General features: G+C 35.2%; 1 protein-coding gene across 7 annotated transcripts in view; it reads left to right on the top strand.

Moving 5' to 3' along the window:
- ATP2B2 (ATPase plasma membrane Ca2+ transporting 2) overlaps positions 1–26,130 on the top strand; it is a 376,645-nt gene extending 350,515 nt beyond the window's left edge. For 3 of the 7 annotated variants that reach the window (XM_026724451.2, XM_087923958.1, XM_087923957.1), the window contains 4 exons: positions 4,920–5,131; positions 5,877–5,984; positions 6,811–6,993; positions 22,735–26,130. In XM_026724451.2, coding sequence (XP_026580236.1) covers positions 4,920–5,131; positions 5,877–5,984; positions 6,811–6,993; positions 22,735–23,046 — 815 coding nt within the window. In that variant the 3' untranslated portion in view covers positions 23,047–26,130. Of the gene's footprint in view, positions 1–4,919; positions 5,132–5,876; positions 5,985–6,810; positions 6,994–8,404; positions 8,454–14,539; positions 14,712–18,605; positions 18,662–22,734 lie in introns of all 7 variants that reach the window. The other 4 variants (XM_087923959.1, XM_087923961.1, XM_087923960.1 and 1 more) reach the window with 3 other exon arrangements.
- Positions 26,131–26,892: the final 762 nt, after the last annotated feature.

The following is a 26,892-nucleotide window of genomic DNA, read 5'->3' as shown; positions in this document are numbered from 1 at the left end:
AGCTTCCATTGATTGCATCAAGGTCTTCTTTTCCTTTCACATATTGTCAAAGCTCCACCAGGACAGTGCAATAAATAGCTCTTTAGAAACTCAGCTAGCAATTAAAGATAGCAGGGAAAGACTCAATGACAACACTCAGAAAAATAAGGTGTTGGTTGCAGATACATTAAACCTTAGTAATGAAGAAAATGAAGTACTGCAGAGTCTAGCAATTCAGTTTATACCATGCAACACTTTAGGGTATAAATGGGCATTTTTTCCCCACCCGGTCTTATGGATAAATTACTTCCTACCACTTGTTTCTTGGCTTTGGATATGGAGATCACATATGCTATTGAAGAGTCGTGGTAGCACAGTGGTTAGAATGCAGTATTGCACACTAACTCTACCAATTGCTAGCAGTTCGATCCTGACTAGTTTATGGTTAACTCAGCCTTCCATCCTTCTGAGGTTGGTAAAATGAGGACCCAGATTTTGGGGACCATTAAGCTGACTCTGCAAATGACTTAGAGAGGGATGTACAGCACTATGAAGCAGTATATAAATCTAAGTGCTATTGCTGTTTTGATAATAATTCCTGGTTTCAGGTCCTTTAGCTGACTGTATTTACAGGAGTCAGCAAAATATAAGCAGAACAAAAAGGAAGGTTCAAGAATGAGCTTGCAGATTGGTAAGTTCAATGGGACTTTCAAATTTTGTTCCACCAATTCTATCTGTGGCATTTAACTTTCTAAACCGTACATAGCTACAAAGATTTAGCTACCTAAAACTGGAGATGGTTGGTTCCACTTTCCCCCTTGCTCTCTGCTCTCCTCCCATCCATCTTTCATTATCATGTTGATGCATTCTCATTTTCTTTTTCTTTCTTACTTTTACTGTTTTATTATTTTACTTCTGTTTACATTTCTTTTCATTTTTATTATTGTAAGCCACCTGGAGTAGTTCCACGGGGAGATGGGCAGCAAATAAGATAGGTGGAAAATAAAACTTTCTAAGTCCCACCCAAAGAATTGTATGGTTGTCTACAGTGTTTTTGTCCCTGGGAATCAGTAACTTAGTGGTCTTACTGTTTCAGGAGATAAAGCAACTAATTGGCTTGGCTAAGCACCACAAGTCCCCAGAATATACTGGTCTTGATTTATGTAAGCCCAACTTCATGCAAATGGGAAATACAATGGGACCCAGTATAATTCATACATAAAATGATAACTGGGCTTTGTTTTTCTTTAAAGACATTTCATTTCTCATCCAAGAAGCTTCTTTAGTTCTGACTGAATGGTGGAGGATGGAAGGATTTATATTCCTTGCAGTCATCTGATAAATAAATCCCTCCGTCCTCCACCACTCATTCAGAACTGAAGAAGTTTCTTGGAGGAGAAGCAAAACATCTTCAAGGAAAAACAAAATCCAGTTGCCTTTCAAAAAATCACCTTTGGAGCAACCATGACCTGGATGACTAAGAATCTCCATAGATACATAAAATGATATTTTGTATATACAAAAATGGTAGATAGTGTTATGTATTATACTATGCCATATAAACCGCTCTGTTGGAAATTGGATTATACGAGGATTAATCAAACAGAATCTTCTTCCAGACTTACTGCCATTATTTCACAATTCATAAAATATAAAAGCTGCAATAAAAGAGAGATGCATTTTCAGATTTATTTATGTATTAAACACATTTATATGATCACCCAGTTACAGTAATTCAGTGCACCTTATACCACTAAAATTCTCCCCTAAATAAATTATAATGATTGATGATTGGATTTTCTTCCTTCAGTTGAAAAATAGTTCGTTTATTAATGAATTTTTGAGTATAGTAAAAGAATAATCATATTCCCAGAAGTTCAAAATGAATTCATAATGTACTGTACAAATAGAGTTAACATTTTTTTCTGTTTGGAAACATATTCTGGACCCAAGCTAAATCTAATCATGTATATATTTTATATAGTAACATGTGTAAGTGGTTTTGGTTTGGTTTGGTTTTCTCCCCCAAAATATAAAAAGCTGAAGTGTCAAGAAAATATAGGACAATAGTAGCTAAAAATATATGGAAAGAAGAGTTACCTTTAGAAAGCAAGGCTGAGCATATAGGCCTGTTCCTCAGCTCTGGGTTATCCCAAAGCTCTAATCGTAACCTTTATTGCAAAGGGAAGCTCAGTGGCAATGACAGGAAAAAGAAAAGAAACATAATCTTGGTTGCCATGGCAGGGGAGGATATATTTCAGTGATAAACAAGTCTGACCTCAATTCTATGTGATCCTTGTGATCAAGTCACAGGTCAACTCAAACACAATTTTGTTGGTTTTAAGAAAGAACCTGACCATTACCTTAACTCTTAACATCTGGTCTCCTCATCTTTCACCTGATGGGATGATGAAACAGTGCCTAGAATTCCAGTGATTTTTAATCCTTTACATTTCTGCTTTATCTTCATATACAGCATTTAATATGGAGAATCAAAATTTCCTACCACCTGCACCTCATTTTACTGACAGACCCAACCTACATCTTGAAAATCTGACATAAACATTTCTGTTGACTAGACTCATCCAGTTGCAATATTATTACTTCAGGTGCAAACAAAACTATAAAAGCAATCGGGGTTGAGGTTTGGAACTTTCTATACCAGGGCTTTCAAACGCCCAGCCCACAGGCTGGATGCTGCCCACACTCAGTTTAGAGAAGGGCAAAAAAACTCCTAATATGTCATGTGATGCTGCCATGATGACATGAATTTGACACCCCTGTTCTATATAAAAGCCAACTTACACATTTTATTTATGCTCATCGTTCATTACCTAGCCATTGCAAAATGATAATGCAAATGAGAGAAAATGAACCTCTATTTCAAAAAAAATCCTTAGAAAAGCCTAAAACAGATTTTTTTCTTCTCAGCAGATATGTTAATGATGTTGGAAGTTGAAGAAGTTAAAGCCATCACAGTCATTTTTTTTTCATTTTATTGAGTATCTCTATGATTTTATGAATGCATAATATTTTATTCTTTCAGTGCAGTTTTTAATTATATACTTTGTTTTACTAATGTATTGCCTCCACAAAGGTAAAGAGCTATGATCACAATTGAGCCCAGAATTTATGTTGCTAAGTGAGACCTTTTGTTAAGTGAGTTTTGCCCCATTTTATGATCTTTCTTTTCATCGTTGTTAAGTGAATCATTGCAGATTAAGTTAATAGCATGGTTATTAAGTGAATCTGATTTCCCCATTGACTTTGCTTTTCAGACAGTGGCAAAAAATGATCACATGACTCCGGCACTGTAACCATCATAAATATGAACCGTGCATCCAATTTTGGATCATGTGACCGTGGGGATTTTGCAATTGTCATAAGAGTGAAAATCCATTATAAGCCATATTTTTCAGCCCTGTTGTAATTTTGAATGGTCACTAAATGAACTGTTATAAGTTGCAAACTATCTGTTCAGTGAAAGAGCTTGTAAACAACTGGTAGTACATGTGGAGTCAAATGTGGAGTCAAATCTCCACGTATTCAGATATGCTCTTGAAATCTGTTCATTTTACACAAGGCTTATTTTGTATCTTGGCAATTTCACTGTTGAATAGTCCTTTCATCTAGCAATACATTTAACTAGTTGAATATTTTGATTGATTTAAAATATTTTGAGGCTTATCTTCAGGTTTTTAGTCATATGTTCAATTAAGTTATTTGTTTCTCCTTTTTTGCCCTATCTTGTTCTTGGACAAGACTTCTAAATTCTTTCTTTTTCAAATGGATTTCTGCTGATTTGTTGAGCACATTTCTGGTAGTTCTTGTTTGATGGTATCAATTCTAAATGATTGAGCAAACTCCATTTCCTTTTAGCACTGATAATGTTACCTAGTTTGTTAATGAAACATTGGCAAGAAAACAACCAAGTTCAGAGAGCATCAAGGACGCCACAGTTTAACCCTGGGTTACAAACATTATTTTCTATCACTTCTAAATGAGTTTCTATTGAATCTTAATAAACATGCATCCTGGAGAAATTTAGTGATACTTAGTGCTAATTTTTTCAGCCTTTTTAATACTTAATTTTGTCTTCCATCTCAAAATGATTCTTAGTATTATGATCTGAATGTAACTCAAATTCTACATTACTTTTGGAAACAATTAACAATAAAATTTTCAATCACAATTCTAGATGTATTTGTCTTATACTTTCTAGTTAATTAAAGTCTGTGTAGTATTATTTATCTTGTTACAGAATATATTCTAATATGACTTACAACACTATGCATATTTCCTAACCTCCTTTAGGAAAATTTTTATCAGTGGTATTTTTAGCATCCTGATTTTATCAATTCTGCCAGATTCAAATACAGTATTGGGAGAAAGGAAATTGTGGCCCAGGGACAAAATTTAAATCTGAATGTGATTTTTCAAATGCATAAAATGGTAAATGCAACTCTAATTATTTTACACTTGCTTAAAATAGTAAGAAAGACTTAATGCATATACAGAAATACATGCATTGCATCCTATGTCTGTGAAATCCAGATACATTAAGTCCAGGGTATACAGCATAATCACTTTCATAATTAGAAAGACTCTTAAATTCTAAAATATAATTTTGATACACTAAAACTTACCCACTGATTAAATATTTAAAAAATATTATAATGCCATTTAATTTGAGTGTTATGCAAATTTACTTTCATTCAGTTTCAATATTATTAGGTGGCATTATGTTTCATGGGTGATGTAGCTTGTAGCTTTTGTGTCCAAAAGCTCGTAAGACAAAACCTCTGGTCCCGATGACCAATTTTGTGCAGTGGTGATCTAGATGACCTCATAAAGCATAATGATGACTGTGAACAAATTATGTCCTGAACTGAAACTTCAAATGCTGTTTTTAAATTCTGTTTATTTTCTGCTTTGACCAGGTGAAAAAATGTTCAAGATTGATAGTGGCAGAAATGCACCACTCCACTCTCCACCTTCGGAGCACTACACCATCATCTTCAATACTTTCGTCATGATGCAACTATTTAATGAAATCAACGCACGCAAAATCCATGGTGAAAGGAATGTTTTTGATGGCATCTTTAGAAACCCTATATTTTGCACTATTGTATTGGGTACATTTGCTGTACAGGTAATCATCTGACAATGCTGAGACAGCCAGATATTATTTGCATGCTTCACTGTATAGTCTTTCTCCCTTTCACACTTTCATCCTATATTATAGTCTTTTTTTAAAAAAATCTAAAGATATTGTATAAATCAATTGCTAATTTGGTCATTATTAAAGTTCTTTATATAAATCTGAGCTTTCCTTATTTTTGCCCATCAATTTATTTCCTTTGGGGCGTCATCTGCTTTATGTCTTTTTTCATAGTGAGAAGAGAGTTGTACTGATTGATTGATTTACTTTATTTATTTATTACACAGATAAATAAGGCCACCCAATTCAAACTATGTGACTGGGTGGCATACAACATGAGAGCAAATATAAATATATCACATTAGTGGAAGAATATGTAAAACCATCTCGAATCATATGTGTGTATTTGTTGGGATTTGTGTTGGTGCTATTGTTGTAGAGTGGGAGCAAATTAGACATCTGGGTTTGTCATTGGGTCTGTCTCCTTCATTGTCTTCTGTTTCTTGTTGATTGTGAGAATGTTTCATACTGGGTAATTGTCTGTATGCAGGTATAGGCTGTAGCTTATCAATAATACATTTGTTCTATTTTATTGGTCCCAAAGCATGCTGCTATTATTTTCTTTAAGGAAATAGAAAACAAAAATATGAATGTTATTTTTTGGAAGAAATACAAGAACAGGATTTGTGACTCTGGTCCTAAATGCATATTTCATTTTATTCTTTTCCTTCTGTAGATAGTAATTGTACAATTTGGTGGAAAACCTTTTAGTTGTTCTCCTTTGGAACTTGACCAATGGATGTGGTGTGTATTTATTGGATTAGGTGAACTTGTATGGGGGCAGGTAAGGACCATTTTCTTTATATTCATTAGAAAATCATTTATATTTTTTAGATTATATATATATAATCTAAAGGGAATGCGGGAACACAATTAGCATTTTCTACAACACCTGAAAGTCAATACACAATTTTCTGGGTCATACAATCTCAAGAAAGATGCAACTACTTTAAAGTGTTGCAAACAATATGCTTCCAATTCCTTCTTTTGAGACTAAATTTGAAGTATTGCTCAGATCATGGATTCATCGATTACACAGAGACATGGTTCATTCAGTATTCCTAGACAGTAATTCCTGAAGCCAACCATATGGTCAACAAAATGGCTTCTCTTCAATGTCCCTTTCTTTCATTTTTACTTTTTACCTTCCCATGCCTACAAGGAAGAGTATGAAACATGGGTAGGAATGAGTAGCAATGGGTAAGTCTCACCCAATTCTGTTTGGCATTGATCCTGATTTCTTTTTTAATTTAGCATTTCTTTTAAAAAGAGAGGGGGGAATGACACACACCCCTGTACCTTTGTGGAAGCTAGTAATGATGGACACTCCCTTTTTGTACTGGGCATCTGCACCCAAAGGGATGATTGGTTCTCAATCTTTTAACCCAACTGTAGTCTTATCCTAATCCACTATCTTCTATTCCTAATTCATTGAAAGGGATTAAAACGGAGAAGTCTGCTTTAAACGCTTTCAGGTTAATATGATTTCTCAGATAAGTCACTGTGTATCATTTTTTTCCTAATGTATCATTTGTACTTTTTGTATGCTGTAAATTTTCATCTCCTGCTGCAAACTTTGTCTCTTGGCATAATTGTAATGTTTATTTTAGGTCATTGCAACCATCCCAACCAGTAGGTTAAAATTTCTAAAGGAAGCAGGAGGGCTTACATTAAAAGAAGAAGTTCCCGAGGAGGAGATGAGTGAAGATGTAGAAGAGATTGATCATGCAGAGAGGGAACTTCGCCGTGGACAAATCCTCTGGTTCAGAGGGCTTAATAGAATCCAAACTCAGGTATGTTGGACAAAAATATTCTCCAGGAGAACAATGACAATAACAATAATCATGCAGATGCAAACTGTAGGCTTAAACCAACTTTACCCAGTCTCAGGTATATTGCATTTTAATTCTATTATCCTCAATTAGAATATTAGTTCAGTACAGGCTAACAGATTGTTTTTTTTTATTTTTCTGGAAGTTACTGTAACAAATCCTATATAAATTACTATGTAATTATGCTTGCATAAAGTCAGAATATTATATTTCTAAACCAGGGGTGTCAAACTCAATTTCATTGAGGGCCGCATCAGGGCTGTAGTTGACCTTGGGGGGCGTGGGGGGCGTTGACTGGGTGGACATGACCAATTTGACGCTATTTCCCAAACTGCTGGCATGTTTTCTTTTTGCATTGAGTAGACCGGACCAAAGCCAGGCTGCCTGATCTTTCCTCTTTGCACTCAATAGAACAGGACCACCCACAGGCCAGATCTGACTACACTGCGGGCTGGATGTGCACCGGGGCCTTTTGACACCCCTGTTCTAAACAGTGTGTTTCTCCAATCTATTTTCATTTTTCAAGTAACACATTCTCAATTTTTCAATTGTGAGCTTTATTTTTAGACTCTCGAAAATATGTCAGTGAAACCTAAATTACATAGGCTAAGAAAACATTTTCCATGTGTTTTTATGCTGCTGCTTTCTTAAGGTTTTATATTCCATTGATTCGTTATATAATTGTTTTACAAACATAAGGGAAAAAACATTGCCTCAGCATTATATGTGAATAGGTAAAAATATACAGAAATGTGTGGGTTAAATATTATAACAAACTTTTTAGCAAACTGCGCTATCAAATCTCAACATATATTCAAATCATTGATTTCTCTGTACAGGGTTCTTATCATTGCAGAGAAAGTATAGAGTTAGCATTAAAACAGACGTTTTTGAAAAAGCACACTCTTAAAATGCCATGAAGGAAGGATATTTGTAAGGTCAAACATGATTTTAGGTTAAGTGATTCCATCTTAGAGCTTTATTTCTTCAGACCATGTTAAGCTGTGTTACAGTAAGTGCAGCCTCATTTTTGTACTGTGACAGAGTTTCTTTTTAAAGAAAGAATATATATGGTAGAAAATAAAATAAAATAAAATAAAATTCACATCAGCCCAGTGCATTCAGTTTGCTCCTGTCTGTGGAAATCAGAAATTAAAAGCAAGAGAAGTTAGTATTAGATGGAGAGCAATACATAGGCAGATAAATCTACATTACTTGCTAATTCAATAAAAAGCTGCTAATTTAAATTAAATCAGTAATTTACTAGCAATTTTTAGGACAGCTTTTTTTTCAAAATGTATTCCCAGAGAGAGGCTATTATCTACCTTGAGTTTCCTCTAAATGTGGATTATTTTCTTCCTGGTGGTTGCAGGAGGACTGTTGTCTTTTGAGATTTCTATCAGGATGTCTTTCTGGTTGTGGTGAGTGTAAACAACAGAGCCAACCCTCCACTTAGTTCCTCTCGTAGATTTAAAAATAGCCTTTAGTTCTTTTGTATGTCTTCATCTTCATGATCCATGGAAAATTCTTCCCTTCTTAACTGTTTAAACCAAAATAAACAATAATTAAACTTTCTTGCTAACCAAGACACTTCTCTTTTTACTTAGATGTAGATACATTTGTGCCCTTCTATTTTTGTGTCACATTGCAATCAATGAAGAATTAAGAAAGAGTTTTAAAAATAGTTTTGGTGTACAACTGAACAAAAAAAATGTCTTTGGGTTACAGTTATGAGTTAACAAGAGTGATTAGGAAACCTTGCTGTGTTTTGGTAGAAATTTATTGACATCATCCAAAGCTTTATGGCCTCTGGAAACATGGAGAAGATAGAGCACCTCTCCACATTCTTTGTAGTTTTTAATGTACTAGACATACTTTGAAGAGAGAGGAGATAAAATAATTGGACACATATTCCTTTGCTTTTCGTCTCTGAACTTCTCAATCTCAGTTTTATTCCATCTCTTCCATAGAATTTTCAAAAAAAAAAACAACCCAGAAGACAATGGACTGTTGGATCAAAGAACAATCTCCTTTCTCCACCTGTATTTTTCACCTGTAGGATCTGTATAAATTTTTAAAACAAAGAAATCATGTTATTATATTTGCAAGAAAGTAACAATTCAACTTCTCTTTCTCATAAACATACCCAGATACAGTGATGGAATATGACAACATAGAATCTGATGGTTAATATAGTAGGTGCTGTTATTTGTTTTTCCTTAATTTGCCCAGTTGAAAGTGATTTTTCTTCTTCTTCAGTGTTTACCTCAAACTATAAACTACCAGATTGAAGCCACCTTCTTGGCCTTGTTGTTGGCCAAAAAGAAGTCATTATCGGTACATATTTCTGGTAGTAGCTGATATATCAGCAGATGAATCGGGCTGTGTATTTCTCCACATTCATACAATATGAACCTCCACTTGAACATCTTAGTTTTACACTCCAACTGTTAACTTATTCAGGGTCCTCTAAGTCAGGGGTCATCAACCTTTTGGACCTCAAGGACCACCAAACTCATACTTTTAAATCCCAAGGACCACTAATTTGATTTTTTTAAAAAACTAATATATGTAATATAATTTTTTTATTTTATACACACACACACACACACACACACACACACACACACTTATTTAATTATAACAAAAATGTAAATGCTTAATGATAACAAAATAAAACATTCCGGGCTGGAAGCCTCCCTCCACCTGGCACCTTCCAAAGAGACACAAGAGTGGTGTGTGTGTGTGTGTGTGTGTGTGAGCTGAGATGCCTCAGGACAACTACCGCTGGGAGAAGCAGAGGCAGAAAGGGGGCTTTGCTGTCCATGGGGAGCAGTACCCCTCGGCTGCCACTCCAGGGGCTTTTCAGCAGGCATCTGCCTACAGAAGGATTGCCGCCCTCAGTGATTAATTGGGGGGAGGGGAGGGGGAGAAAGTGGGAGCTCCTTTCAGATCCTGGGTGGAAGATTGAGAGAGCTCAGATCTGCAGCCGAGGAAAAGCTGGGGGTGGGGGGCTCTTCCAGCCTCACCTGGAGATAGGCAAGGAAAGATGTCCCTGGGGACACTTCGTTCGCTTTAGCACTTCGCTGCCAAACCCAGCCACAGCCAATGATTATTTGGGGGCGGGGGAGGGGGGGGAGAAAGAAAGCATCTCTCGTCGCTTTACCAAAGGAGGAAATGAGGCGAAATAAAGTTCACTCTTTCACCGAGACCTACAAAACGCCAATCTACTGCATTCTAGGAGTTCTTCGAAATCACCAAATGCTCCCACTTGCAGTTCTTGTGCCTCCTGGCTCTTTGAGGAACCCCAGAGTTAGGTCCCTGAGATGAACACTCCAACCAGCTCCCACACACGACAGCAACAACAGCCCCCTCTCCCAGTGCCCACTGTTAGCTTTCCCCATTAGTTCTATAGCTTTGAATTGCTCCCATCTCTCTCTCTTTCCTTACCCCCTCCCTTTCCCACACCCACATGCAGGCAGCCAAAGAAAGGGAAACAGCCGTGCACAGCTCTCGGCTCTTCCAGCCCTCACTGCCTCTCCCAACATTGAAGCCTCGGAGATGCAGGCAAAGCCGCCACAGTGGTAGTGCCCTGAGTTGCTTACTTCTCCACTACTGCCTCCTCCTCCAGCACAACTTCTCTGGGTAGGGCGATTCTTAACTAACAGAACATGCCAAGGCAACTTAGGGTGCTACCGCTGTGGTGGCTTTGCCTGCATCTCCGAGGCTTTGATGTTGGGAAAGGCAGCGAGGACTGGAAGAGCCGAGAGCTGCACACAGCTCCATCTCCCTTTCCTTGCCTGTCTGCACGTGGGCACAGGGGGAGGGGGGAGGAAAGAGAGAGAGGCGGGAGCAATTCACAACTAGACAACTAATGGGGAGAGCTAACAATGGGCACTGGGGAAGGGGATTGTTGTTGCCACTGCCCACTGTGTGTGGGAGCCAGTTGGCGCGTGCATCTCAGGGACCTGACTCCGGGGTCCCTCGAAGAGCCGGGAGGCATGAGAACTGCGCAGCCCAGATAAATTGCATTTGGGAGCCATTTCTTCTGCAGCCCACCAAAAATTTTCCATGGCCTGCCAGTGGGCCGCAGCCCACTGGTTGATGACCACTGCTCTAAGTAGTATAAGGAAGATCAGATTCTTCGGCCATATCCTCCTTTAACGTTATTCCTTGTTGAGGTCTCCTTCCTCCATCTTTTAATTTGATTTTGTTCTTGTGTACCCTGAAGAAAGTTTGTTCTTGCCATAAAGCTGTTCCTAAATCTGAATCAACAAGCTTGTCTGTTCAGAGGATATCCGCTCAGAAGAAATTGCGGATCATTCTGTTTTTTAAAAAGTGATATTGAATTGTTTTATGATATGATATGTGTAAATAGAGATTTCTTTCCTACATTGATTTGAATAAAGTTATGGATGATTGGTAAAATTGTGCTGTAGCCAATATGTTCTGGCAGCTGTGAAGTGGGACATTCCATTTTTATGAGATTTCTTCAGAGAGAAAAGACAACTGGTAAATAGTCCATAGTTATTTTAGCCATAAACAAAAGATCAGCCTTGTTGGGCTAAATCCAACTATCTCTAAGTCATTTTTGCAGGCTAGAGAGTGCACACAATTTGATGATCTAATTAACTGAGGACTGTAAACAGACTCAATAATGTAGCTTTAGCTGCTTCCCCAGAAGAAAGCCAATTAAAGTTGGACAATAATTATTCTTTGAAAATAGGTGGAGTCAGTTATTTGGAGTTTCACCTAAAAATTGCCTCTATTGGAGAGTGTATCATGATCCTGAATTAGAATAGTTTAATCCAGAAAATATATTTAATTTTAATTTAAGAGTGTTAATTTATTTAGTTAGTAAGCATTTCTTAATATTAAGAATGCAAGACCCTTTGAGCCAAACTCATTTCATAGTGCATGGTGTTCATTCATGTGTTCTTTTGTGTAAATTAGCTTTTCTATTGTAATTTGAAGTAATAAACAAGTCATGAATCAAGCATAAAACATTGGAGAAGATTATCTTGATTAATATAGTTCATGTTGATAATATCTAAAATATTGTATGTTTAGTTCTATTCAATAGTTGAGATTTTAGGTGTTCTCTTCATTACAACAGCCCCTTAAGTTCTTTGACAAACCATAGTGTTAATATCTGGTTATGAAGCGCAAAGAACTATTATCAGGATAAAAATGCTCAGTGTAGATATTGAGAATATAAGCTATAATGGATCAACTCTTTTAAAGTTATTTTAGATGTTACATTACCTATTTGATACACACACAGTTTTTTGTATTGTAATGACAAATCTGTTGCATTCTTTTTTAAAACTTCAATAATGCTAATAACATATTTTCATTTTCCAAAAGGGAGAGTTGCTGATTGTTAAATTGATTAAGTAGATCTAACTAAAAATAATTACTACAAAATATAACCCCATGTTCATACAACACTATTTTGCAGGAATTATTCTTCTTGGGTTGTGAGAAACAAACATTTTGGAGAATATTTCAAATGGTTCAGATTGACTTAATTCATACTAAAGATTGCTGATGTCAGAAGCAATCTGCAACAGAAAAGAGGTTTGCTGCCATCCAAGAGTTAGAGAATATTTGCTGGCTTCCTAGATTAAATGGCAACTGAAACATTTCTTTTCTGAGATTCAGAAGGAGATTTGCTGACATTCTAGCAAATGCTTGCGAAAGAGGGACAATACATCTATTCTTTAAAAAATCATGGATATCCAGGGGATAGATAGCAAATGATGACAAGTAGGTGATGATGTAATCATGCAAATTCCTATCATCACATATGAGTTATCATTTTGCTATGGACACCACTGATGTCAACCTTGGTGCAGGGGAATGGAAATGATTAAACAGGTCTCATATTGGATATTTATGGCACAAAGGCATATTTGCAAGACTATATATCCAATAGGAATTTTAAAAGAATTGCCCAATCTTTCTCCCCTGGCTGCTTTGTTCTCCATCCGTTTCAAAATTCAATGTGAAAAATTCAAGCTATTATTTTTTCTATATTTTGATTTTAGCCTTTTTATTGTTTGCCTTTTTGTCTTAAATTTTGTATAATGCCGGCATGGGTATAATATTGAGACAGAACATTGATGTAAAGTAGATGGAATTATTTTGATTTTTTATCTGGTTGATTTGTTTTGATTCTGGATTTGGTAAGATATTTTTCCCATGATGTCACCCTGTTTTAATACTTACACTACAGTTCTTATATGTCTCTGGTTTTTAGCATATCTTTGAGAGGTGCAAAAAAAAAAAGTTGTGCTATTAATTGCAGTTCTTGAATCTCTAGTTGCCTTTTCACAGATAGTTGTTTCATTTGTTACCAATGCTTTCCATGCCTTTATTCATCGTAATAATAATAATAATAATAATAATAATAATAATAATAATAATAATAATAATAATAATTTGTAATTATAATCCTATAACTATAGGAAAAGTAGTAATATCTCTTTTATTGCACAAATGATGTTTAAGAGAAAGATATCCACATGATGATTCTTAGACAATTCAAAAATTGTAGCTGATTCTACCTTGGGGTTTTAGGGAAGCAGCTGCAACAGCTGAAAACTACAAATGGCAAATTAATTTTTTGAATTATCTTATTTATTTAGGGTAGATGTTATTTTGTTATAAACACCAAGATATGTATGTCTGATCTGAGAAATTGGAAGTAGGAATCACATTCATAATTTTTTAATCCAAATAATTCCAGATTTTATTTTTCTTGTAGTTAGAATCTATGGGAAGTTAGGTTTGCAAATGTATATCTTATAGAAATTAATTTATTCACCAGAAAAAAATGATTTTGGTATTAATAAATCAACAGTTGTATTATTGTATCCTTCCCTGGTCTCGTACCTTCCCGTTTTGTTGGATCCTGAGATCCAATATCACAGCAGAATCACGTTTGAAAGATTGTTCTATTTTACATGGTAATATGCAATCCTATAAACAGTAAGCTGTGATTGAAAATAAAAAGAACCTATTTGGGGATAGACATTCATAGAATTATATTGCCGAGCTACTCTAAAGTATATCATTTATTACATGAAATTGGAAGTGTTTTAATATTTTTTCCTCCTAGTGAATAAAATTGATCTCCTGAGAGATATAAAGATAATTAATGTCTGCAGATGCAGTGTGCCTGAATGGCTTGAATTTATAGCACTTTGTGACGGAGCCAGCAAAGTCCAAGGACAGCAGGAAAATGTGCCCATCACATATTTCTTTTTAAGCCACGAATCTGTTATTATAAATCAACCCTAGCAGTGGTGATATTGCACAATTCTCTTTTGAATAGAAACTCTGTGCTCTAAATCTTAAAAGACGTTTTCATTATTTTTGACTCTGAGGATTGAAATGATTTTTGGGGGAAGCAGCTGAATATTATTAGAAAATACAGCTCCTGTCAGTCGCAAAGTTATGTCAATTCCTCAAGCAACTTGTCTCATTCTTTCCTCCATTACAGATCGAAGTAGTCAATACTTTCAAGAGTGGCACTTCCTTTCAGGGAGCTCTCAGGAGACAATCCTCCGTCACAAGCCAGAACCAGGATGTAACCAATATTTCTAGCCCTAGCCACGTTTCGTTATCCAATGCTCTTTCCTCTCCTACCAGCACACCTGCTGCGGCGGTTGGGCGTGAGTGTGTATTCTTACTGCATCTGCATACAGAGATGCTCATTTGTCTAGCAGTCACACGACTGAGCCACTGTGCCCTTTCCCATCTCTTCCATTTTAACATGAGTGGTATAGTTTTGCACACCGGTACACAGGTACTTTCCACGGGCCTTCATTTCCACTGATAGATTATGTCTTATTTGTAACTACTTTCCATGGAATAAATACTAATTTTCTCCTATAATGAATAGGTCTGTTCTCCGCATGTTCATATTTCTTCTTTTACTGCACAAATTTCTTTTACATGTCTCCAGGAATCTTCAAATTGTTACACTGAGTTTGATTTTTTTTTTTATATCAGTAAAATAGTAGGAACCTATATAACTTCTAAGCTATTAAAAATTTACCAATTTTTTTATTAACAAAAGCTAATAAAAAAGTTCTATTTTGAGTGAAACTTAGTAGTGGTATCCCAGCCTAATTAGGTAACATAATCATTTACAAATAGCTAACTATCATATAAATATGTAAAGAACTTCCCTGTAACTTCTACACCAGTGAAAAGTATTTTTTTTTTCTGTACTTCCTACAGTTTGGGCAAAATGGAAGCAACATGCACACAAAGGACTCAATTTTCCTTTGCTGGTTTTGCTATGTCCACTTAGACTTAGTGGCAAGTATCACCTGACAGAGCCTTCAGCTAGGTCATGCTCCCCTTGGTCACATGATCTGGAGATGAAATTGACATACAAGAAGTCTTGGTCTTGTGTAATACTCTAAAGTCTTTTTTACTGTCTTTTTTTCAAAATTCTTGCATAAAAGATAGACTTCTCTAAAATGTATACAACAAAAAAAAAAGGAAAAAAGTTTGATTTTTGCCATCTCTCCATTTTACCAAATCGGTACTCATGCAGGGAATAAAGAACATTTTTCAACTTCAGTGGCTTAATTTTTAAAAAATCTACTCCATTATGCATGATGATTTGCTTTGAAGATCTCAATATTCAACTTACAACCACAATTGAGCCCAATTGAATCTTGTTGGCTTCCTCATTGACTTTGTTTGTTAGAAACTCACAAAAAGTGATCACTCCATGACTCCAGGACATTGCAATAGTCATAAATATATGTCAGTTTCTATATATATATATCTCCAAATTTTGATCATGTAACCATAGGGATGCTGCAAAGATTGTAAGTGTGAAACCAGTCATAAGTTACTTTTTTTTAGTGCCATTGTAACTTGGTATTCCAGGAATTAGACTTCTACTTCAGGGCAGTCCTATGCATGTTTACTGAGCAATGAGTCCTGTAAAGTTCAGGAGACTTATTCTGTGATATGCATGGGTACAAGACCACACTTTAAGTAATAATTTAGATATATTTTAAACTTCTATAATATTTTAAACCGATCATAGTCTCAAATAAAATGCATCCATAATTTTCTATTTAATGATAGTAAAACATTTTTAGGAGCTTTTTAAAACAATTAATTTAATTATTATTTCATGATATTAGCAGAACACAGATCACTCACACACACCGGTAAATGAAAACTGCAGCTGGCTTATATGAAACACGACTCCATAGATATCTTGGCTGGGATCCAGGGAACCTTCCCTGCAAATCAGACATGATATTCAGCAGGTTCTAACTAGGTCTGGAGAACCGGTAGTGGAAATTTTGAGTAGTTTGAACAACCAGCAAATACCACCTCTGACTGCAGATTTTACAGTATCCTTCCCCTGCCATGCCCACCAAGCCACACCTACAGAACTGGTAGTAAAAAAAAATAGAATCCCACCACTGCTGCAAATGACCATTTTTTCCTAAAAAGGAAGTGTTGAAGGAAGTTTTTCACCTTCCATTGGTCTGCAGAGGATTAAGAGACTTCAAAGGGCAGTAAAAGAGTGGAAAAATCCTGTCACACAGACAGTAATCCGTTGGAGTGAATGTTGAAATTCATTCTCTGGATTACAAAAAAAAGTCTAAATTATTCTAAGCTGCAACATACATTGTTAAAGAAAATAGAAATATTATTTGTATCTAGCTAGCTGATAATATATTCCAGGGGTCATTTTAATTTTTTTTTAAGAAAAAAGAAACAGAAACTGCATGTTCTGTCTTCACACATTAATGCTATGGTGTTGATACACTTGCTGCATTGGCATTGGAGACTAACTCTCTCTGGCAGCTTCAGAGCATCCTTCAAATATCTTACATATCTTGCATCTTTCATTTAATTTCATTTATCACTCGATTCTAACATTTAAAACAAATATATTTGTGGTGTTAATTTTCAACGTTGTATTGAAAAGTATCACTTCATAGAGAATTGTTTATATTATAGTACCTTTTTTTAAAAAAAATGAAGTGTTTTAATAAAGTTGTTGATTATGCAAAGGCCTATTCTGATATGTAAGTTCACAGGCTGAAAAATTACATGAATCTGAATTTTGGTTTTGATAGGATTCAAATATGCTGGTTCTCTGATTGGTAACTAATTAGAATGCAGTTTAAAAAGAATAAAATCCTGATTCATGTGCAAAATTAAATAAGTGTTTGATTCAAAGTCTCGCCAATAGAAAGTCTGAGTTCAAAATAGATTTTTTTGAATGATTAGATGCCTATTTTCTAGCACATATAAGGAAAACATGGATAAGTATGTGAACGTTCCCTGTTTTATACATCAACTCTGTGACGGTGGGCATAGTATGTCTTTTCCAATAAGTAAAATAGTCACCTTTTTCAGGTTTCTGCTCATGGAGTTGGCTCATTCATGTGATTCTTAAAGAAGCGACATCTTTTTTTCAGACTTGCACGCAAATCTGAGAAAGGATACAGCTGCTTTAATTGGTAGCCTAAGGCTGCTGTACTTCCCCAGAAGCTCACATAAAACCTCTGAAAGTTCTGACTAACAAACGCAAGCAAATCAGACTTCTGAGACTAGAATCTTCCTCAAAGGACTCCTTTAGAGCAGTGCCAATATGATGTGCTCAATTAAGAAGTTCTTTGAGGAGGATTTTAGTCTCAGAAGTCTGATTTCCTTGGGTTCATTAACCGGAACCTTGACACTTCTTTTCAAAGCATACACAACCTTACTCTTTGGCATATTTTTTTTTCTCTTATTGCAAAGTATGATCAAATATTTAAACTAGGGAAAATTGTAGAACAATTTTTTAGAACAAGTCCATCTTCATCATGGAGACTGCTTATGCCTTTAGTGGATTGACTTAAAAAAGTGCCACCCCAATCCAGGAGTTTCCCTCCCACCCCACTGAGTTGGCATCTACTTTTCTTGGCAGATATAGCACATAATAGTGTCAGACCTGCCATGCCCTCCTAAAGACAAAATGGCATGTGTCAACCTGGATTCCTTTGTCATGAAGGACAAGTGCAAGTTTCAAACAGCCTATGTTGTCTAAACAACATATACCTTAAAAGATGTTGGGGTTTTTGCTGGTGTTAAAATGTCTGTAGCTAGTCCACTTTGTTTCTGTATGTGGAAGAGATGACAATGTTCCCTTGTCAGGCACTAAAATAAAACATCTTCGGCTCTACCATGTGACAAAAATTCCAATAACTATCTTTGTGATGGTGCTGATTTAGTATGTGCCCAAGGTGTTAGGGCTGCTAGCAAAGTAAAAACATTCCTTGGTATTTTTAATATGCTGAACGTATTCCTAAAGGAGGGGAAATCATAATTAATTGAAACTTCAGTCTTGCCTTTGCATAATTGCAACTTCAACTAAGTAAAGCAATTACTCCCTTTGAGTTAGCATCTCTTTTCAAAACTGACTTCTCATTTACCTGACCAGCTCTACTTGTAACAGGGCTTTCAGTAAAAATGAAATATTTACTTTTGCAGTACCCTTCACTCTGCTTTCTGAATATTCAATGTGTTTGTTTTTCTAGAGGGCTAGAGACCCCTGGACAAAAGGGTTCAGCAGGAGAGAGTGCAATAAAAAGAGGTTGTGAGTCTTTAACCTTGAGCCTGATAATGAATGTGAACCAATTCTGGTACTTGGCTTAGATAAAGCCAGGTAAACATTCGAGTATAAGCCCATATCCTACCACTCTAGTACAACTGAAAATGGGTTATTGATACTGCATTGTGAGGAGGGATATTCTGTACTTGGCCAGGATGATTATTTTTCTTCAGATGGAGGTAAAAATGTGTTAGTGTTTATCCTTTGTTGCCGAATAGAACTATTGAAGTCTTGCTTTCAGCAAATCTGAAAAACTTTTCCTTGCAGCAGCAGAGAAGAAGGAAGTGGAAACTAAAAGCCATGTCAGAATGTCCTGAAGTGTGATCCCCACCCTTACCCCAGTCCTTTGTTAAAAACGTTTTTCTGTTGTCTCCATTCCTGTAAGAAAATGGAGCCATGTTTCTTGCTGTTTATCATTTCTTTTCATTAAGCTGTCTCCATTACATAATTGCCACCTTTATTTTTTATATATATATATATATATTTTCTGGTGTGTTTCCATACAATATATGTGCACAAAGAGCAGGCCTACAAAATTTTAAAGATGCCATGAAATAACCTAATCTCCTGCATTTACCTTCACAAAATCTCTGAACAGGGGATTCAATTATTCTTTTGTATAAAAGTTAAATGCGATTCTATAGATCCTAATTTAATTTATAGATCAGCAAATACAAAAATCTCTGGAGATGATATTATATGAGTTTCCTAAATTCCATATATGCAGAATTGCTAATGTGTGCCTTATTCTAAGAGATTCACAAACTAATTTGGAAACAAGGCAATGGCAAAACAGTATATGCAGATTGCTTTAAAATATATTAGATGCATAGATGCCTCTTAGTATCTTCTACAGTGAAAGTCAAACTAATTTGGCCATGGCACATTATTTCTAAAAAAGAAGTAAAGAAAAAAATTGGATTCAATTGCATACAATTTAAACACCAACAGGAAAGCTTATTCTGCCAGGTACAGATGATGTAAAAATGTTGCCTGGAATACTTCATGAGGGTCTTTTCACTATATTCATTTCCGGCCGTATGTGAAAGAGAGCTCCCCAAGGTTCCCTCCATCTACATATGAATCTTCCTTGCTTTATGTCTCCCAACATTATAGAGAGAAAATTTTATTCTTTACTCTGCATCTTGAGGGGAAATAACCCAAAACATTTTCCTAAAAAAGAAGAAACACCAATGGGCTCAAATGGGCCAAATGCAACCCAGACCCATGGTAATCTCTAGACAGATTCCTAAGGTCAGATCACTGATACAGTGATGGAGGCAGAGTGATAAATAAAGTTTTGTTTGTAACGTTTTATAGGCTACTGATGTGGTCCACCAGACAGGTTATACTTAGACTTGGTTTACCAAGAAGGCGTTCACTGGATTACCTTGGATATCCTCTTAATCTTCGCTTCCTATGTACTAAATATACTAAAACAATCCTCCAAGCAAAAGATTTCTGAGTGCACATTAATAGTATTTGGCAGTGGTTAGCTCTTCAAGCTTGCTTCAAGTTAGTTTCTGAATGTTTCATTACCAGACTAGATAACATCATCAGGATTTTATAAGCTAAAGATTTTCTTGGACAAGAAAATCCTGCTGATCATGTTACCTAGCCTGGTAACGAAACGTTCAGAAACTAAATTGAAACAAGCTTGGAGACCAAACCCAAACTAAATCTAAATCTAAAACCCAAGCTACAAGTATTTTCCATTATTTCAAAGCACATTAACAGTATCCCAAAAATACAAAGAGCTTGTGAGGAAATTTTATATCTACAGGCAAATGATTTTTTAAAAAATTATTTGGGCAAAAGACCCAGGATTTTTTAAAATTAGAATAGAATTAAAGTCTTCCAATATGTTAAGGACAATTGTATTAAAAATGTAACATTGGGATAAAAACCGTTAAGTGGACAAAGATAATTCCTTTCTCAGCATGTTTTTTTCCTTCTGTCATAATTGGCAATTTTTTGTTTCAGAGTTCTTTGGCCAGAGTAAGAAGTAGTTAAATGCCCATTATGTTTCTCTTACATAAATGCTTGAATAAGAAAGAACCTTAGGGATCATTTCTGAGACGAGTTTCTCAATACATAGGTTAAGTGCAGTACTGCCTTCACTTTCAACTGCAGATGCAGTTGGCCAAGAGAAAAAATGTTTTAACCGGCTGGTACATTTATACAAGATGGAAAGACAACAAGAAACTGGAAATGTGCTTAGCCTATTGTGTGTCTGCAGCAATTAACTTTGAAGAGTTCACAAAAAGAACTTTGAGGAATTAGAAACTTTTGTATGTGAGGAAAACAGTTTGCTTTGCTTTCCCTTTTTTCATTTTGGCTTTGTAACAGTAGTTAAGTCCAAAAGTTTCCTGGCTATTCAAGTTCTAGATGTAATCAGAACTAAATTTAAAAATTTAGAAGTGATCTCAGTTTTTCTGAGAGAAGGTGTTTTTTTCTAATTGAGGGCCACGTTTTAAAGCAGGGGGTTTGCACCATTTGAAGTGAGGAATCAACCATAAGGGAGTTTCCCAAACACTGTGATGCCACTAGAAAAGGTAGAGCTGGATTTTTGATCTTTAAGATAGTTGTAGTCTCCTCACCAGCTTAAATGCTGCAGCCTGCAGAGTGGCTGCAATGATCCTGTTTAGGACATAAGCAGGATTGTTTCATTTACCCTATAATTAAGGGCCAAGCAAGATGCTCAGAAGTCACAGAATTCATTGATAATCATGATACATTTCTCAACAGTGCACATATTTTACCATTCTGTTCTTTTTCCTTGGTGATTTTTTTTTACCTTCAAAAAATGCCACTTTTCTCCTTGATAGCAGGAGAATAGGAGACATTTAAAACATTCTCTTCTTTCAAGGAGAATTTTTCTGCCCCGCAACAGATGGATTTTTCTGCCCCTCATCTCAGATGTATGCAGACATAGAAATTGGTCTGCCATATTCCCATAATTCAATTTAATAAAACCTACTGCTAACTTTTCTCATCTTATAATTTAGTATGAGAAAAGCAAGAAAAATACACTGAAACAATTAAATGATCATAGTTTGAGAGCTGCAGAACTGACATAAAAATATACCTTTACTAACTTACCTTTATGAGTCATATTTACAAGGGTTACATAAATTACAGATGAAGTAATCTGATGTTTTATAATTCTATTATATGAAACCTGATAATTACAATATATAATAAATTATTATATAGGCTTTTTTTAAAAAAATGGCTAGAACATTGGGTTTATACTCGAGTGTTTACCTCACATATGCATGAAAAATAAATAAAAGTTGATCAACAGTTTCATGTTCACATTATCCAGGCTTTCAAGTGTAGTTGTTGTGTGCCAGTTAGCTGTGTTTACGTGATAACAGACTTTTTCCTAGCATGTTTTTTGCCCCAATATTTTGTGTGCTTGGCTTCTTTTTTGTTGTTGTCATTGTTGCTGTGCTCCTGGCTGCTTCATTTTTTTTGCTTTATTTTATTTGGAAAAAAGATGGTCATTATTTTGGGGGGTTCTTACCTTTGGCTCCTGTGTTTGTCTCTCATACTTTTCCATCCAACTGTGTCTTGTGTTTTGTGCTTTCTTGTTTGAGATATGCAATTTATTTTGTCTTATACTTTTCTGTACAAAGGAATACTGTAAAAACACACCAAGGCTTTCCTACTTACTCACTGCAAAACAATAAAGATGCATGGTACTACATTTGCTTTGGAATTAACATGGCTTGTCTTTTACTAGGAATGCACCACATGAGTGGATTTCGCTTTCTTTAACCGGCGCTTCCCATCAGTTCTGGGAACAGGTCTGATGGCTTTAAACTCATATGGTCTTAACATTGCAGTTCATACAGATGCTCAAAATGTACAAAGCTGAGCCTCTTGTTTATGCCTTTAGAATCCAGAGACTGAACTACAGCTGCCTGTATGCCCTAACCATACATCACATTTTTTCACCCAATATCCCTTCCCCCAAGAATTGACATCACTCTGTGGTACTTTCAAAAAGCAGTTGCCACTGACATCTCTCATCTTTTTCCTTCCCCCAGATCCGCGTCGTGAAGGCATTCCGTAGCTCTCTCTATGAAGGTTTGGAAAAACCAGAATCTAGAACCTCCATTCACAACTTTATGACTCATCCTGAATTTAGGATAGAAGATTCCCAGCCCCATATTCCTCTCATTGATGACACAGAACTAGAAGAAGACTCTGTCCTCAAGCAAAAGCCAAGTCCCCCATCTTCGCTGAACAAGAACAATAGTGCTATTGACAGTGGGATCAACCTTACAACTGACACAAGCAAATCAGCTACCTCTTCTAGTCCAGGAAGCCCAATCCATAGCCTGGAAACATCACTTTAGCTGAAAAAGTCACGGCAAAAATATCAATATAAATAATAATAATAATAATATATAACAGACACAAATAAGTATAAACAATGCTGGCTGAGAAGCTGTTTGAATTCCTGATCACTTTGAAGAAACAGATAAATGAATGCATCATTATTCACAGTGATTTTTGGAAGAATGAATGGTTGATTGACATATTCCCACTTTTGTCTCCTGCAGAAACAAACAAAAACAATACAAAAGCTATCCTGCATGAATGTATTACCCACTTCAACCCGACCTCCTTTTTAATTCCTTGAACAGGAAAAGGAGAAGACTTATTTGAAGCTATTTATCCAATTCACCACTTTGTGAGTTTTTTAAATGCTTGTGTGGCATGGACTCAGTTGTATAGATTAATTTAATTTTTTTTTGAAATTGCAAAGCTTAACTTGCACAGTAGATTTGCACCAGTTGGCCAGAGGAACCTAAAATGAACATTTATGAAAATATATATAGAAATATATAAATAATATATTATAACTATATATATATATACATATATATATCTCCATTATCTAAGCTTACACACATATACATATACTCATATATACTATATGTGCATGTGTGTGCACAAATATGTATGTATATGTGTGTGTGTGTGAAATATATACACACACACACATGCACACATTTCTTTGTTGGCATGTTGCCTTTTTTCTGCTCAAATCATTCTATTTTAACTTATTTATGTCCTGAAAATAAAGAATGTAATTTGTTTACAGAACTGTAGATAATTTCCTTAAGATTTGTAGGTTTAAGACAGCACTACCTGCCGAGATCATTTACAATTTTCTGTGATCTGATTTTTGCCTGACAGATTGGAAGGGTTTGGGGGGTAGGTGGGAGGTGGGATGGGGTTATGTAGATACTGCTAGCAAATAACAAAGAAGCCAAAACATTACAAACTGGATGTAGCATTGTGATCCCAAATAGAGGGCTCTGAACAGAAAGGCTTCCTTTGTTTTAAAAGAAATTTAAATAATCAGGTTTTTTTGCTCTCTTTCTCTGTTTCTCTCTCTCTCTCTCTCTCTCTCTCTCTCTCTTAATGAATTGTTTCATTTCATCTTGATGCAATACTCAATAATGAGGCCATTTCCTTATTTAAATGTATTGCGACGGCTTCTTAAAAATATTTTTTTAAAAAAGACATTATAATAAAGTTCACTGGAGTTTCTGAATATCCATTCAAAAATAAGTTATATTTAGCTTTGTATGAAGATCAGACTAATATTGGAATACTGTGTGCTGATTCTGTTTTATTAAAAATGTAAACATTCATTTCTTGCAAAATATGGGCTGTTGGCATTTTGGATGAGAATCACTATGGTTTGTTGCTTTGATATGAAAAAAAAGAGAGAAAATATATAATTTTCTGCTCTATGTAGTTCTGAATGAAACTTTATGAAATGTATACTAATGTGCTTTGTGTGATTATTTTAAAACCAAGTCTTCCCTTAGTCGCATATATATATATAGTAGAAACTAACCAACTTTGATTTCATATTGTGCTTTCTACAGGGAAAGCCCCTAAACACGTCTGCTACGTGGTTGGGCTATTTTTTTTAAGATGGTAACAGCCCTGAAAATATAGATACTTCTATAATTGTTATGTCAACTATTTGAATGCAAAGCTCTTTGTGGGTCACACTTTTTTCATAACTGACTTTTCTATTTAGTACAAGGTTTGCTTGAAAACTTTTCATCATATGATCTTTTCCATAAAACTGTATAGTCCAGGAGACATTTTGATTAATACCATGATACCGGAAGAGTGGGCAAAAGACCATTTTATTTAGCTTATCAACTTACTAGTAGTGATATTACCTGCTGTTTTGAAGTTGTTTGATGAAGCGGATCAACTCCGTAAACAGAAGAACCATTGCAAGCCAGAAATACTTCAGTCAAGATAAGATTCCTGGTCAAATGCCAGCTTGAAATGAATAATAATCCAAGGGCATGCTTATGACTATTCAGCCAGGAAAGTTCTAATCAACTTGAATTGCCAGCTTCTGGACTTTTCTAATATGGTTTTAATGTATTTTGACAATACACTATTTGTTTTGATTCAAACATCTGACAGAACAGCAAATGTTTCTAGGTTTGTGCAACCCTCTTCTCAACGGTGTTACCCATTTCTTAACTCTCACAGCTGGCAGGAAAGTCCAGCTGATCAATTTATTCTTACAATCAAACTGAAAATTTGTCAGGGTTTAACCTTGGATTGTAAATAACAGTGACTAACTTTTGTGTATCACTGAGATTCTATATTCTACATGGAATACCATATTGGGAGAATATAAAGTCTATATACAGGGAAAAGCATGTCGATTTGAACTCAAGTAACCACCGAACTATTGCTATTGGAATAGATTATGTTTTCAAGATCTTAATAATAATGATTTTCCTTTTTTTCCCCAAGATTGGCTTTTTTCCCCTTGTATTTTTTTTCCTTTAAGATTTCATTATGTTTGTGTGTGTGTGTGTGTGTGTGTGTGTGTGTTGTAATATTGCTTCCTAAATAACTAGAAGGTACCTACCATTTGCTGACTTGAAAAACTGTTCAAAAGAAACCAGCACTCAATTCTGTACATACCTGGTTTTAAAAGAAAGTCAAAAGAAAATAGATTATATATTAATGTGATGCATAGGATTCTCTCAAGAACAACAACAAAAAACTCTGCTTATGTACATGTGAAAGAGCCTTTTTCAAGAAAATGACAAAAATGGATGAGTTCAAAGAACCTTTTGATTACCAGATGTGCATCATGTACTTTTCTATTGCTTGGCCTCTTTGTGACAGGAGGAGTGATATGAAAAATCTAAAATGATCTATATGTTGAAATTCACTGCAATATATAAAATGCTTGCTCTCTATTGTACCTGAAAGCATGAGATCTGTGGAACAACAACAACAACAAAAAAATACAGCAGTACATTTGGCAATCCATCCCACTAGGGGTTATTATTTCTATATGTTTATTCATCTGTTTTTATGAATTTTTTAAATCTAGACAATAATTGTAAATAAAGAGCTCACTGTTTCTGTTCATTTAATACTATGCAAAAGATTTGTGCTTTTTATTGTTATTCTACAGTGCGATGCTGGAATGTTTGTAGTTTCAAAAACAAAACTATACACTACAACCCAATGACCCAAAAGTAAAATATTTGATATAAATTATTTTATAGTTTAAAATAATATTATGTTTCCCTTGCTGCTTTCTTTCAAATATCTTCTGGCAGGAGTACAAGTGGAAATTGAAAATAAATAAATAAATTCAAAGGGCAGCATGAACAATAAATGTCTGAAAATAACATTTTTTTTTATTTCCACTTTCCATTGTGATAGCACATTTTTGAGTATATGTAATATAATTATTTAATCTATTTTATTCCATACTATTATAAGTGTTTTGACATTACCACAGAAAAAATATCTTGTCAGACACTGCTGATAGAATTAAACTTTTCATAAAAAGAGGAAGCGTTTGACTGAAAATCAGAAACTTTTCTTTAAAGCATTTATTAATAAAAACACTTGATTAAATTACAGGGTATATAGATCCATTTGGTAAACCATCATCTGATCTTATATAAAGGATGGAATTATATTGGTTATCTAAATTATTTTGCCAAATGATTAGAAGATTTTTTGAGGGATGAGATAAATTTATTATCTGTGCCTATCTGAAATGCTAAAGAATATTTTTTCTTACCAATTGTAACTCTGCTCCAATTCTGAAATGCAGCAGAATTTAAATATTTTCTCTTTAATAAAGACCACTGTCAAAATTAAAACATCGTTAATGTAAAAGT

This window comes from Pseudonaja textilis, chromosome 2 (assembly GCF_049901715.1).
Source record: "Pseudonaja textilis isolate UNSWEBS1 chromosome 2, rPseTex1.2, whole genome shotgun sequence".
NCBI classification, from domain to species: domain Eukaryota; kingdom Metazoa; phylum Chordata; class Lepidosauria; order Squamata; family Elapidae; genus Pseudonaja; species Pseudonaja textilis.
This window is presented reverse-complemented; position numbering and strand designations above follow the sequence as displayed.